The sequence below is a fragment of the Tachypleus tridentatus genome, chromosome 3 (assembly GCF_004210375.1).
Source record: "Tachypleus tridentatus isolate NWPU-2018 chromosome 3, ASM421037v1, whole genome shotgun sequence".
Taxonomy (NCBI): Eukaryota; Metazoa; Arthropoda; class Merostomata; order Xiphosura; family Limulidae; genus Tachypleus; species Tachypleus tridentatus.
In genome coordinates, this window is record NC_134827.1 from 97,945,956 (window position 1) to 97,961,358 (window position 15,403).

At 35.9% G+C, this 15,403-nt stretch overlaps 1 protein-coding gene across 2 annotated transcripts in view; it reads left to right on the top strand.

Moving 5' to 3' along the window:
• LOC143247558 (long-chain fatty acid transport protein 4-like) overlaps window positions 1–15,403 on the top strand; it is a 55,195-nt gene that overhangs the window by 11,034 nt on the left and 28,758 nt on the right. For both annotated transcript variants that reach the window (XM_076495832.1, XM_076495833.1), the window contains exons 2-3: window positions 14,038–14,188; window positions 14,939–15,176. In XM_076495832.1, coding sequence (XP_076351947.1) covers window positions 14,038–14,188; window positions 14,939–15,176 — 389 coding nt within the window. The remainder of the gene's footprint in view (window positions 1–14,037; window positions 14,189–14,938; window positions 15,177–15,403) is intronic.

Below are 15,403 nucleotides of genomic sequence, written 5' to 3' on the forward strand. Positions count from 1 at the left end.
TTGATAGCACCATAGTTTCAACCTGAGACTCTCTGTTTAAGATGCTAACCACTAGGCTATCTGGGGTCTGCTAACAGTTTGATAGCACCATAGTTTCAACCTGAGACCTTCTGTTTAAGATGCTAACCACTAGGCTATCTGGGGTCTGCGAACAATTTGGTAGCACCATAGTTTGAACCTGAGACTCTCTGTTTAAGATGCTAATCACTAGGCTATGCTGGGGTCTGCGAACAATTTGGTAGCACCATAGTTTCAACCTGAGACTCTCTGTTGAAGATGCTAACCACTAGGCTATTTTGGGGTCTGCGAACGGTTTGATAGCACCATAGTTTCAACCTGAGACTCTCTGTTTAAGATGCTAACCACTAGGCTATGCTGAGGTGTGCGAACAGTTTGTAAAAGAGAGAAATTTTATTTTATTTTATTTTTTCCAATATAAATGCAGTTTTTATGCAACTGAGTTCACATAATGTGTTAATACTCTTTACGAACAAGAGAACAAACTTTCATCATTTCAAAGCCGAATGCGATTTTATCGTAGATATAAAGAAATGTGTAACAAGAGTGTGATCTACTTGTTTGTTTCACTTGGGAACTTTGCTAGCGTATCCTGAAGCAGATACGTATATGTTTGTTTCTGTAAATGCATGATTTAATACGTCAATCAGAAGGAAAGTAACCTAAACAAAACTTCACAGAATGGTGGGATCACGAATAGGGAATATTTGATCTATATTTGAATCAGGAATATGGAGTAGTTAATCTATAGTGGGATCAGGAATAGGGAGTAGTTAATCTATAGTGGGATCAGGAATAGGAGTAGTTAATCTATAGTGGGATCAGGAATAGGGAGTAGTTAATCTATAGTAGGATCAGGAATAGGGAGTAGTTAATCTATAGTGGGATCAGGAATAGGGAGTAGTTAATCTATAGTGGGATCAGGAATAGGGAGTAGTTAATCTATAGTGGGATCAGGAATAGGGAGTAGTTAATCTATAGTGGGATCAGAAATAGGAAGTAGTTAATCTCTAGTGGGATCAGGAATAGGGAGTAGTTAATCTATAGTGGGATCAGGAATAGGGAGTAGTTAATCTCTAGTGGGATCAGGAATAGGGAGTAGTTAATTTATATTGGAATCAGGAAAAGGGAGTGGTTAATCTATAGTGGGATCATGAATAGGGAGTAGTTAATCTATAGTGGGATCATGAATAGGGAGTAGTTAATCTATAGTGGGATCATGAATAGGGAGTAGTTAATCTCTAGTGGGATCAGGAATAGGGAGTAGTTAATCTCTAGTGGGATCAGGAATAGGGAGTAGTTAATTTATATTGGAATCAGGAAAAGGGAGTAGTTAATCTGTAGTGGGATCAGGAGTAGGGGTAGTTACTCTATAGTGGAATCATGAATAGAGTAGTTAATCTCTAGTGGATCATGAATAGGAGTAGTTAATCTATAGTGGATCAGAATAAGGAGTAGTTAATCTATAGTGGGATCAGGAATAGGGAGTAGTTAATCTATAGTGGGATCAGGAATAGGGAGTAGTTAATCTATAGTGGGATCAGGAATAGGGAGTAGTTAATCTATAGTGGGATCAGGAATAGGGAGTAGTTAATTTATATTGGAATCAGGAAAAGGGAGTAGTTAATCTGTAGTGGGATCAGGAATAGGGGTAGTTACTCTATAGTGGAATCATGAATAGGGAGTAGTTAATCTATAGTGGGATCATGAATAGGGAGTAGTTACTCTATAGTGGGATCAGGAATAAGGAGTAGTTAATCTATAGTGGGATCAGGAATAGGGAGTGGTTAATCTATAGTGGGATCAGGAATAGGTAGTAATTAATCTATGGTGGGATCAGGAATAGGGACTAGTTAATCTATAGTGGGATCAGGAATAGGGAGTAGTTAATCTATAGTGGGATCAGGAATAGGGAGTAGTTAATCTATAGTGGGATCAAGAATAGGGAGTAGTTAATCTATATTGGAATCAGGAATAGGGAGTGGTTAATCTATAGTGGGATCATGAATAGGGAGTAGTTAATCTATAGTGGGATCAGGAATAAGGAGTAGTTAATCTATAGTGGGATCAGGAATAGGGAGTGGTTAATCTATAGTGGAATAAGGAATAGGTAGTAATTAATCTATGGTGGGATCAGGAATAGGGACTAGTTAATCTATAGTGGGATCAGGAATAGGGAGTAGTTAATCTATAGTGGGATCAAGAATAGGGAGTAGTTAATCGATGGTGGGATCAGGAATACGGAATAGTTAAAAGAAGTAATAGTAGGAAACATTTGTCCAATGAAACATGCTAAACTTAGACATTTCTCTGAGCTCACTTTCGCCATACGTAGTGTCACATACACAGTGTGACATACTTAGTATCACATACATAGTTTCACATACGTAGTGTCACATACTTAGTTTCACATGCGTAGTGTGACATACGTAGTGTCACATACTTAGTTTCACATGCGTAGTGTGACATACGTAGTGTGACATACTTAGTTTCACATGCGTAGTGTGACATACTTAGTATCACATACATAGTTTCACATACGTAGTGTGACATACTTAGTATCACATACATAGTTTCACATACGTAGTGTCACATACTTAGCGTCACACTAAACAAAGGTTTTTGATTTGCTTTCCCCCAGAATATTATTATAAAAGAGTAGACCATTCTATTCCACACGAAGAGGGCACTGCTGTTCTTCACTTTATATTAATATGGTTCCAATGATTTTATGATTTTTTTAAAACAAAACTTTTATAGATTGAAAGAAAGCAGATGAAAGCAGAAAGACAGCACCTTGGAGTTAAAATGTAAATGTCATCAGATACTTTTTAACCAAGAATCTAAATTGATAGTTACCGATTTTTTAAACCTTCTTACTACATACGTTTACCACTAAAAGAAATTCAGCTAATGTAACTGTAACGTAATGAACACGTATTACTCTTTCAAAGAAAACAGCTCTTGTTCAGAAGCTACCGACCGAATTAATGTCTTCAAACTATATATGTTTACCACTTTGACAACCCTTCATCGTCTTCTGTCATCCAAATGTCTACGTTTTTTATAATACAGTATGTTTATTAACAGACGTTCTCTTTGTATATATAGCATTTGTTTTGAAAACTCTTTTAGTTAACGTGGGATGAAAGAGACACGGTTTGATAAAGACACTAAATGTGTCACGATAAAAAGTAATATTTTGTGAGCACGTTTTTCCATACAAACCTGTTTGTGTATTAATGTCATCTGTGTTGTTTATTGTTTTCACTAAGTTTCATATAGCGTAAAGAATATGAAAACAAAACGACGTCGAACTTCGATTTTAGAAACCAGTGATTGATGGAGGCCTCTGGGTGCGCAATGAAATTGTAGAAAACAAAATATATTTTTGTATATACAACCATGCTTGCGTGAATACAGTTCAGTGATTGGCTGATGATTCGCGGTCCACTGTCGCAGAAGACGCAATCAGCGCTTTAGGCGTTCGTGATGTGTAAAAGAGAGATCCAAATCCCACTATTCGGTCAGACAGGGGCTCTCCAAAAGTTTTCGATCGGTTATATTGACTGGTTTTTCTGGCTTCCATTGACTGGTTTTTCTGGCCTGTAGTCTGCTAGTTTAAAATTTAAACGACCAAACATTCATACGTGCCTTGAAAATCCTACCACGAGAGTTCACAAACATTTAAAATCGTAAAAACTCGTTCTGTGAAAATTATTTATTTTGGGATACTGAAAACGGAATTACATAACCAAAACGGTTCTACTCTAGACTACTTTGACAAAGCCTTTTCTAAACTAGATGAACAAGTAATGATGTACACCCTAGTTACTGCACACATCCTTTTATCACGAGTGTCTGGCACATCTAATTAGAAAATCTTGGGAGTAAAAAAAATGTTGAAAACTTTCAAATTAATTTGCCTGTATAACTTGTGTTTCTTCCAGGCAGAAAATTCTACCAATTCTACCAAAGAAACGTTAAGGATCTGGAAACACTTATTCCATATATCAAATAAATTGTGAAAAATACCATGAGTTTTATATTGGATAAACCCACTAACAAAGAACGTAAACATCTCGGCCAGGCATGGCTAGGTGATCGTTAAGACGATCGACTCGTAATTCTAGGGTCAAGGGTTCGAATCCCCGTCACACCAAACATGGTTGCCCTTTCAGTTGTGGGAACGTTATAAAGTGACGGTTAATCCCACTATTCGTTGGCAAAAAAGTAGCCCAAGAGTTGTTGGTGAGTGGTGATGACTAGCCGCCTTCCCTCTAGTCTTACTGCTAAATTAGGGATGGCTAGTGCGGATAGCCCGAGTGTGGCTTTGCGCGAAATTCAAAAACAAACAACCATAAACCTCTCACCCATGTTCGTGAACATGTATTCGAACACAGTCATTCGTTTTAGCATAATAATTTCGATATTCTCAGAAAATCCAGAAGTACAAACTGACGCGAAACATAGATAGCATTATTAATTAAACAGTTTGTACTTGAAAATAATTATTATTGCGGTATACGTTTAATCCTTTCTGACCTCTGTTTCAAAATTTTAGTGTTTGTGTTAATCTTTCTTTTTCTCCTTCAGTTGAATTTATAATATAACTAGATTATTAGTTTAGTTTTGAATTTCGCGCAAAGCTATTCGAGGGATATCTGCGCTAGCCGTCCCTAATTTAGCAGTCAGTGTTAGACTAGAGGGAAGGCAGCTTGCCATCACCACCCGCCGCCAACTCTTGGGCTACTCTTTTACCAACGAATAATGGGATTGACAGTCACTTATAACACCCCCACAGTTGAAAGGGTGAGCATGTTCGTTGAACCTGCAACCCCCAGATGTCGAGTCTAGTGCCTTAACCACCTGGTCATGCTGGGGCCAACAAGATTAAGAAAAATTATTAATTTAAACAAAGAGTAGAGGCGTGTTAAGGCGTGCGACTCGTATTCTGAGGGTCGCGGGTTCGCATCCCCGTCGCGCCAAACATGCTCGCCCTTTCAGCCGTGGGGGCGTTATAATGTGACAGTCAATCCCACTATTCATTGGTGAAAGAGTAGCCCAAGAGTTGGCGGTGGGTGGTGATGTCTAGCTGCCTTCCCTCTGGTCTTACACTGCTAAATTAGGAACGGCTAGCACAGATAACCCTCGAGTAGCTTTGCGCGAATTTCAAAAACAAACAAAGAAAAGAGGGACCTTCAAAAATTACATAAACAAGACAGATAGTTTAAAATGAAAATGAAACCGAAAGAAAAAGTGAACAAGCTAGCTTATGGTTTTTCTGAAAGCTGTAATATATGAACGTCAAAATAAGGATTTGTAGTTCGAGGAATAATTTTAAAACTATCTTTTACTCATAAAGTTGTTTTACAATTTTTTTCTATTATGTTTTCACTTTAAACTACCTATCTTCTTTCTGTAATTATTTGAGGATCCCTATTCTCCCCTTCTTAAATTAACAATTGTTTTATTAATGTTTTTATGTCCATAACTGACATAATAGCAATATTGTTTTATTTGAAACAGTCCAGTTTTATGACATACGTAGTTGGTGTATGATGCTTTCTCGGAAAACAGTGACAACTCATGGATTGGTTTCATGAAGATTGGATGGTTATTGTTCCTGATAATGCCACATTGTTATTATAGTGGTACTGAATACATAATCACTATGGTGACCAACATATCACATGTTACGTATATCCATGTAAATTATATATATATACTATATTTATACCCTTGTAGCCATGTGGGGAATATGTAAACACTGGATTGGAGGGACTGTACTGGAGTGGTGCATGGACTGGATTTTGTAAGCACGTGAGTTTTTACACATCCATGTTCATCAAGTGCATGTTGGCTGGTATTTATATACATACATGCAGACTTTTTTTAAGTTGTAAAGTCGTATATATAGATAGTAATATGAATTATTTCAAGTTCTATAATGCACTCATATATATTCAATACAAATATAAGACAACGTGTTATAATGTAGTAACATATTTATACAAATAAGTATATTGAATATTTTTATTAGTGTTGTATTTCTCCCTTCCTTCTCCCCCTCTCCGCTGTCCACAGTAAGGTCAGTAACAGGTTAGCTACAGCTGTCCACAGTGAGGTCAGTAACAGGTTAGCTACAGCTGTCCACAGTATGATCAGTCACAGGTTAGCTACTGCTGTCTACAGTAAGGTCAGTCACAGTTTAGATACAATTGTCCACAGTAAGGTCAGCCACAGTTTAGCTGCAACTGTCCACCACAATAACAGTTTAGCTACAGCTGTACATACTAAAGTCAGCCACAGTTTAGCTACAGCTGCTTACAGTAAGGTCAGCCACAGTTTAGCTACAGCTGTCCACCACAACGTCAGTCACAGTTTAGCTGCAGCTGTACATACTAAGGTCAGTCACAGTTCAGCTACAGCTGCCATATTTACTCTTACAGTGACATTCTGGACGCTCTACATGATAAAAACGTGTTAATTTTAACATTTATGAAATGATTTTATTAATATAATATTTTCTCTTCCGTTTCTCATAGAGTTTGTATCATAACAATTCTACCATCCTCTTCCACTGTAATTACCCTAAACTCTGATGAGCCTTTGGTGTTGCGTACTTTTTTGAAACTAAATATTTTCTAAATAAAATATATATACACAAAAATTCTAACTTTTGCCTGGAATTGTCATCTCCTGCTTCCACTGTCCTTTCCGCCTCTTATAGTTAGCTTCAAGAATGCCTACTATATCCACAGTATCTATGAAATTCACAGTTACGTGCCTGCAATCCGACACTTACCATCACCGTGATTGCTGACCTGGTTACTGGAAACCGAGCTTGGCGCTGTCTTTTAAACTACGGTTTAAATATTCATGTTGTAGAAGACAGTCTAGACTTTTATATAACGGGGCAGAAATCGATTTCGTAGTGGTAAAAGCTGTGATCCTGTCAGCAGCATCGTCTCCAAAAGGGTACAAACCTTATACATAAAGAAATTATACACGACCTCAATACAGTTGTAAAAGTGAGTTCGTAATCGTCATTGTACATGTGTCGTGTCTACCATATAAACATTAAAGTACATCCTCTGCCTGCACCCAGCTAGAAACGTATGCATGTGAAACTCCGTATAAACTATAGACTACATTCACACAATTTGATTGCATTGATTTGATGACACCAGATTCAAAGAACACAAAAAATCACCTTCACACGTTTTCGAACACTGCAATCAAATAAACACAGCATAACCATAGAAACACTCAAATACTAAATAAAGAAACAAACAGAAACAAACGCAAAATTAAAGAAGCCTTACTTATACAACAACTGAAGCCCAAAATAAACCAATACAAAGGAACAAATTTATACCTATATTAATAAATATAATCAAACATCTAAGCACGCCCTCTACATTCCTACACTCAGTTACACAACCCCCTTCAAACATGTGGTCAGCTATCGGTCAGTTACCTCTTTCTTTCTTTGTGAACGTAATGATGACTGAAAAAGGTTGAAACGTTGTTCGCTCCTCTACATGGTTTTCTCTCTATCCATACCAGCCGTTTTTGCATATATATATTAATACAATTTAATGTCAACCGTTATAGAGTTTCGGATATTTACTATGTGGTCAAATAAACTTAAAAAAATTCCCTATATAATAAGAATTATGCGCTTAAAAATACTGTGCAAGTTTTATTACGATATTCACAGACATTTTTGTTGTAGGCTAGAAAAACAATGTAAAATAAAAAACAAATGAGCGATCCTACTTATGAACCACTACAGTATTTCATGATATTCCTGGTCTGATTAATACGTTACAGTTACTATAGTTACTAGGCACCGCATCAAACACTATTAATTCCTGTTTTACGGGATATATTGTACGTTATTCCTGTTTTCTCTATGCTTGCTTTATTTTTATTCATTCAGTTATCTTTTTGCTCGTTATTCTTATTCAATTTTAACCGGTTAACCATTGTAAACCTCAACCAATTAAGTACCGATGTATCCATTCGCTGATTTATCGTGTTACCTACATTACAAATTGTAGCTGATGAAACCGGACTAAACTGGTAAAAAGTTGAGACTCTACATATCACTTTCTGCTGTAGCAAGTTTCAGGTATATTAAGAGATTTCTTGCTTTAATTTTTAACCCTAAAATTAGGGCCAACTACGTGCACTTTCCTCTTGTGTAACTTTGCGCAAAAGTTTTAAAACAAACAAAGGAACTAAAGTAAAAATTGTGTAACAGCGAATTCTTCGTGTCCGGTTAATGATTTTGCAATAAGGACTGAATCCCACTAAGCTTAAAATAGAATTTGAACAAGAAAAGAAAACAAATGACATCCAATAAAGCTTGCCTATTCTTTCACTATTTTATTTTTTTGATAATGGTTTGTTATGGTTCACATAACATTTCTAAAAGACAAAGGCCATAACAGTGAGTAAGGGCAAAACATGACACGAGTATCTAATATTTCTTTAACACACGAACTTACGACAATTAGAAACTAAAGTTATTACATGGGGGAACAGAAGAGTAAAACTAACGTAAATAACAAAATCAGATCAGTTTTATGTCAAGAATTAAGATTATAGGAGTAATGACGACAAGAAATAAAGCTAGAGATTCTGTTAACGATAAATTATAGAAGTAATGACGATAAGAAATAAGGTAAAATATTCTGTTCACGATACATTATAGGAGTAATGACGACAAGAGATAAGGTAAGGGATTCTGTTGACGATCAATTATAGGAGTAATGACGACAAGAGATAAGACAAGAGATTCTGTTGACGATAAATTATAGGAGCAATAACGACAAGAAATAAGGTAAGGGATTCTGTTGACGATAAATTATAGGAGTAATGACGACAAGAGATTAGGTAAGGGATTCTGTTCACGATAAATTATAGGAGTAATGACGACAAGAAATAAGGAAAAAGATTCTGTTAACGATAAATTATAGGAGTAATAACGACAAGAGATTAGGTAAGGGATTCTGTTAACGATAAATTATAGGAGTAATGACGACAAGAAATAAGGAAAAAGATTCTGTTAACGATAAATTATAGGAGTAATAACGACAAGAAATAAGGCAAGAGATTCTGTTAACGATAAATTATAGGAGTAATAACGACAAGAAATAAGGCAAGAGATTCTGTTAACGATAAATTATAGGAGTGATGACGACTAGAAATAAGGTAAGGGATTCTGTTAACGATAAACAGTAAATGTAAACAAATGGACGATTGGAGAGTCCTATTGAATTCCGTTAATAATAACACGTACATCGAAAACTGAAACTAAACCTTGTTAAGGCGTAATATCCTGCTTTATTAAAGTATTTACTACGTTGGCAGAATCACGTCGTCGAAATGTGTTCGTTCTAACTTTACAATCTGTAGCTTTTTAAACTTCTACAGAGAAAATTGGTTTGGATGGAAAATCTCTATTTTATGCAATAATAATAATAAAATGGAAAACAATTATATCAACGTGAAAATAGAAGAGATTCCAGTAATTCGATAAAAAAAACAAACTCAAATGAAAGACAAAGATTTAAGAAAAAAAATTATTTGGACACAAACGAAGAGTGAGATTCCATAGAAAATAAATCGGGTAAAATAATAAATAAATTTATACTACAGTATTTTAGAAGCTTTTGTGTCGTCAAAAATATTAACGTAAGTTTAAGAATTGAACAATTGGAGTTTGATTACACTTGTATTCTAAACATATTTTCATTTAGCCTAACTTTCAAGTAGTCATCTGGATGAAAAAATTGATAAAATTAAAATTGATTTGTCCTATTTGTGAATCCTTTGGCAGGAACTACAGGGCCCGGGCATGGTCAGGTGGTTAAGAGGCTCCAGTCGTAATCCGAAGGTCGCGGATTCGAATTCCAGTCGCACCAAAAATGCTCGCCCTCCCAGTCGTGGGGGCGTTATAACGTTACGATCAATCCCACTATTCGTTGGTAAAAGAGTAACCCAAGAGTTGGCGTTGGGCGGTGATGACTAGATGTCTTCTCTTTAGTTTCACACTGATAAATTAGGAATGCTTAGCGCAGATAGCCCTCGTGTAGCTTTGCTCGCTCGAAATTCGAAAACAAGTCAAATAAACAAACATGAACTACATTCTCGTTTAGCTACTGTTATATGGTTTAGTAAAGTAGTTTTTGGTATGAACTACATTCTCGTTTAACATGTTAAACATAAAACCTGGCACAAAATAAGTCAGTGCCTAAATGTGCCTGTATGATAAGAATGAAACTTCTTGATGAAGAGAAACCCACTTGAAATAAACAAATGTATATCAGACCGGCTGGTATTGGTATGGGCAGTAATTAGCGAACTTGCATGAGGATTAACTGTATTGTAAACCTGTTTAGAAATCATTGATTTTTATATGCAATATACATCATGTTCTTAGCAATAATGATCGGGCTTGAAGGGGGAGTAACTGTATTGAAAACCTGTTTAAAATAATTGTTTTTTAAATGTAAAATACACGGTGTTCTCAGCAGCAATTAGCGGACTTGCAGGAAGATTCAATGTATTGCTGTTTGAACCTTTTATTGGTATGTGTTAGGATGAAATTAAAACCCAAAGTTTTTAGAACTTTGATAAAAAAAAACTCCAGTGCTGATTTGATCAAGTTCACGTGCTTTTCTCTGTCGTCCATCTGTTATGGTAAATTTTATCCATTTTTTTCTGTAATCTAGACGTGTTGATAAAACAGTTTAATTTAAATAGGAAATGCTAGCGGTCAATGTGCTATTAATTACATGGCTGTCAGCAGTTTTCCTGATTTATTTTGTCCAATTTCCTGTTTCGTACATGGTTTTGGATGATTTCCAGCTTATGCCATAGCTGAGATGGCAAACCAGAAAGTGACAAACCCACTAAGTTGTTCATCTTTGAACTTGTTGTTTCAGTCGAGATAACTGTACTACTAATTTATAACTAATGCCACTCACATGCGTTTCTGGGTAATGCACGATGCTGTTACGTAGTTTTTAGATAATTCTGGTGTTTCTTCAAGAAACATGAATGCGGGATAAAACCAAGAATCACCAGCCAATAAAAGATTAGCATTAAACGACTTAACGTGTAAAGTAGTCAATACTTTGTCCCCTCTACAGCTGGTGTCTTTGAGGGACCAACTGCAAAATTATGTTTGTTTGTTTGAATTTCGCGCAAAGTTACTCGAGGGCTATCTGCGCTAGACGTCCATAATTTAGCAGTGTAAGACTAGAGGGAAGGCAGCTAGTCATTAACACGCACCACCAACTCTTGGGCTACTCTTCTTACCAACGAATAGTGGGATTGACAGTTACATTATAACGCTCACAAGGACGAACATGTTTGGTGCGACCGGGGTTCGAACCCGTGACCCTCAGATTACGAGTCGAACGCCTTAACCCACCTGGCCATGCCGGGCCTCCCAAAATTATGTAAGAATTAAAGAAGTAAAATAAAATCAATGCACGTGATATTACATTTTATTAGACAGATTTATAGAATACCCGAACATTCAGTTAAGGTAGAAAATGTTACAAAACAAGCAATAAAGAACATTTGTATTGTAAAATGATGTACGAATGTTAGTAAAAGAACAATGTTAACAATAATATATGTATGGTACAGCTATCCACAGATTATCACTACGTGTATTTCAGTTTTAAAATTTAATATGGCATGTAAACTGTATGCTTACATTTTACTAAAGTTTAAAGTTATATATCGACTGCTGATATATAGTTATTATAACGTCATGGTCCTGTCTGTAACTACAACTAAGCACTTTGGACTTGCAAACAAGGAAAGCCAACTAGAGTCAAAACATATATTCATTATTACAGTGTCACTTATGTTCACGTTTTTCTTGTAATATTATTATGCAAGAGACACCTGGTTTTATTTATGTATTTTTCAAAAAAAAAAAGAAAGATAATCTACTGGGTATTTTATTACGGTTATTATTATTTTGTATTTTGAAATATTTGAAATAATATACAAAATCATTTACAGAAGTTTTATTTATTTATTCTCACACTAGAGTGTGGTACTGTTTTCATTATTATGTGTTTGTACATTTGGTACAAAGGTTGAGTGCCTCCCACAGACCAACTGCTGAACGTTTGGTGAATGTAACTTAAATCCAATGCTCACACTGAATATCAATTACTTTTTCTGTAATAGTAGAAAAATTAGGATTTTCAAACTTGAGAACAAATTATGACAGAATTTGTGATGAAGTAAAATGTATTAACCTGAAGATGACCTGAGAAGGTCGAAACGTTGGTCAGTTTAATTAAACTTTTAATACCCAAACCAGCTGTCTTGAGAATACAAATCGTCACAGAACTGGGTTTTGATATCACCTAAACCTACAGTTTTCGTGTGAGGAACTATTTGGTATACATTTCAAGTTTGTTATTCCAAAACGAAAAAAAAAAAACACGAACAAAAACAAATAACACCGTGGTACGATTGTTGAACGTTTAGAGTCCCACCATATTTTGTTTCTTAATCCTTTCATAATGTTCTATATAAACACACTGCAGCTAGTCTTCTATATTCTCTTGACCCGGGGGTCAGAGGTGACTTTCAGGATTTACAGTACTAAAATCTGGTTTCTGTTTCCATTAACGGACAGCGCGCGAGTAACCAGTTGTAAAACATTGCATTAAGTACAAACGAAAAAAAAAACACATTTTATTTTGGTGAACGTTTTTTTTTATTTTTGTCTTTTCTGCGCAATAAAAAAATGTAACGTAACATAAGTCACGTGGAGCTGAGTGTATAGGCTACTCTTCTACGTAATTCACGATGAGAGGAAGTGATGACTTGACGGCGTTATTTACGTGTTCTTTCATCTTCGTTTTCAAAATGGCCGCAAATATGATTCTTTGTTGCTGAGCGCAAAGTAGCACAGCACTATAAGCCATCATGTTTACTCGCTAAGCCAATGTGCAAGGAAGGAAGCACACCAACACGATATGAAGAAAATATATCACTAGATTAGTAACAAAGTATAGGGTCCGCCATGGCCAGGTGGTTAGGGCGCTCGACTAGTAATCCGAGGGGTTCAGGTTTCAATCCCTGTCATACGCTAACCATGCTTGCCCTATTAGCCGTAAGGGCGTTATTATGTTCCGATCAATCCCACTATTTGTTGGTAAAAGAGTAACGTAAGAGTTGGCGGTGGGTGGTGATGACTAGCTGCTTCCGTCTGGCCTTACACTGCTAAATTAGGGATGGCTAGCGCAGATAGTCCTCGAGTAGCTTTGCGCGAAATTCCAAATAACAAACAAACAAAGAATAAAAATAAAATTAAACCAAGGAAGGATTGTTTGTTTGTTTGTTTGTTTGTTTGTTTGTTTTGAATACATTATCATACATTATCCGATGGTAATGCCTAGCGTCGCTTGGTTATTCTTGTCGTTTAGGCGTTTGTCTAAAAATCGGCGGGTCGCGAGTTCGAATCCCATCATTACACATGCTTGCCATGGAAGCGTTATAAGTGTAACGGTCAGTGTTGGCATAGAGGTGAGAAGCCCAAGATTTGGCGGTGGATGCTGCCTCGGATTACGAGTTGAGTGCCTTAACCATCTGGCCATGCCAGGCACGATAGGTTTAATTAATAGCTTCGTCATACAAACAAACAATTGTCCAATGATGAACTCGCACTGGATACTGGCGTGCTAGTTAAACAATGTGACAGTCTGTCTACATGTTATATGGTCGAGATTAGTTGCATGGTTCCATGAGTAGCTTAATGTTCGTTATTTTAGGGAGGATTCGTACCTGATACAGTGTACCAATTGCACTGTGGGAAGTATGCATGATTAATCGAACACATATTGAAGCGTTAACTGCTTGTGTTTAATTGTTTCACTTCCGTAAAATATAAGAACATTAACCTGGAGGAAGTTGAATTTTTTTTATGGGTCATCTGGTGTTTACATTTTTTGTTATTTAATTTTTCAGAGCTATATTCATGGTTTTGAAGGTGAAGCATTACCTCAGTGTTATTCAGGGTGGTAATCAATCCGTACCAGATTTGTTCAGACTACAAGTTCAGAAAAATCCCAATAAAGTCTGTTTTTATTACGGTGATCAAAAATGGACTTTCAAAGAGGTAAGAATCCAAGATATTGAATCACAGATTTGTTTTGTCGTTGAGGTTGAAACAAAACATCAATAGGAACTTTTACTATGTAATTTATCTCTTCTACTAGCACGTGCGCTGTGCTGTTCTCTGCATTGTGCCCAAAAAGTCTGGAACCACATGACTGATTACGGAAACTGACGACTAAATTTAATTAACGCCATCTAGGGAGAGAAAAGGGCATTACTCATACTGTTGTTGTTAGCTAAAATTAAGAATACTGAAAGTGTCGATATGTTTGTTTGAGGCTAAGCACAATTGTACACAATGGATCATCTGTCTTCTGCCTATTACGGGTATTGAAACCCGGTTTATAGCGTTGTAAGTCCACGTACATACCGCTTTGCCACTGGAGGGCACCAATGTCGGACAATTGTAAACCACACGAACGTGTTTCTCAGTGTTCAAAAAGAATGAAAATAACCGTCTCCAAATTTGTTTTGAATTATAAGGACAATAAGTGGAACACATTCTATAAGATTCGTGCCTGTGTTTCCAGATTTTTTAGACACCGTGTAGAACACACTTTAATATATATATATATATAAATATTTGGTTTAATATTTTTCTTCCCTAAATTCCAATTTTAATTATAAGTTTAATATACTTGTTTTTCTTCACATTCCAGGCAAAGTCACTTGTAATTACTTGATCGTCCCTTACATACGTACTTAAAACTTCTGAATGTTTTCACAGGTAATTTTTATTTCTCAACTCTAGATGGAAGAATTTTCCAATCGAGTTGCCAACTGCTTCCAAAAATTTGGTTATACTTCCGGAGACGAAGTGGCTCTTTTTATGGAATCACGACCTGAATTTGTGGGTATCTGGTTAGGCCTAGCAAAAATAGGCGTAGTCACGGCCTTCATTAACACAAACTTGCGAATGCACTCGCTACTTCATTCGTTGTCAATCAACAAATGTAATGCAATTATTTGTGGAAGTGATTGCCTCGAAGGTAATTTTTTTCATAGATTTCTCTTGTGTTTAAAGTTGTAAATTAATATTTTATTTGTATGATTAATTGGCTGTATTTTTTCATATATATTACCATATGAAAAAATGTCCAGGAAAAAAAAAATATTAACCAATAATAATATTATAAATATTTACTTTCGTGATTTGGCTAAAATAAACACCATTCAGATAAAGTTTATCAAGTCATGATAAGCCTTGAAAGTAATT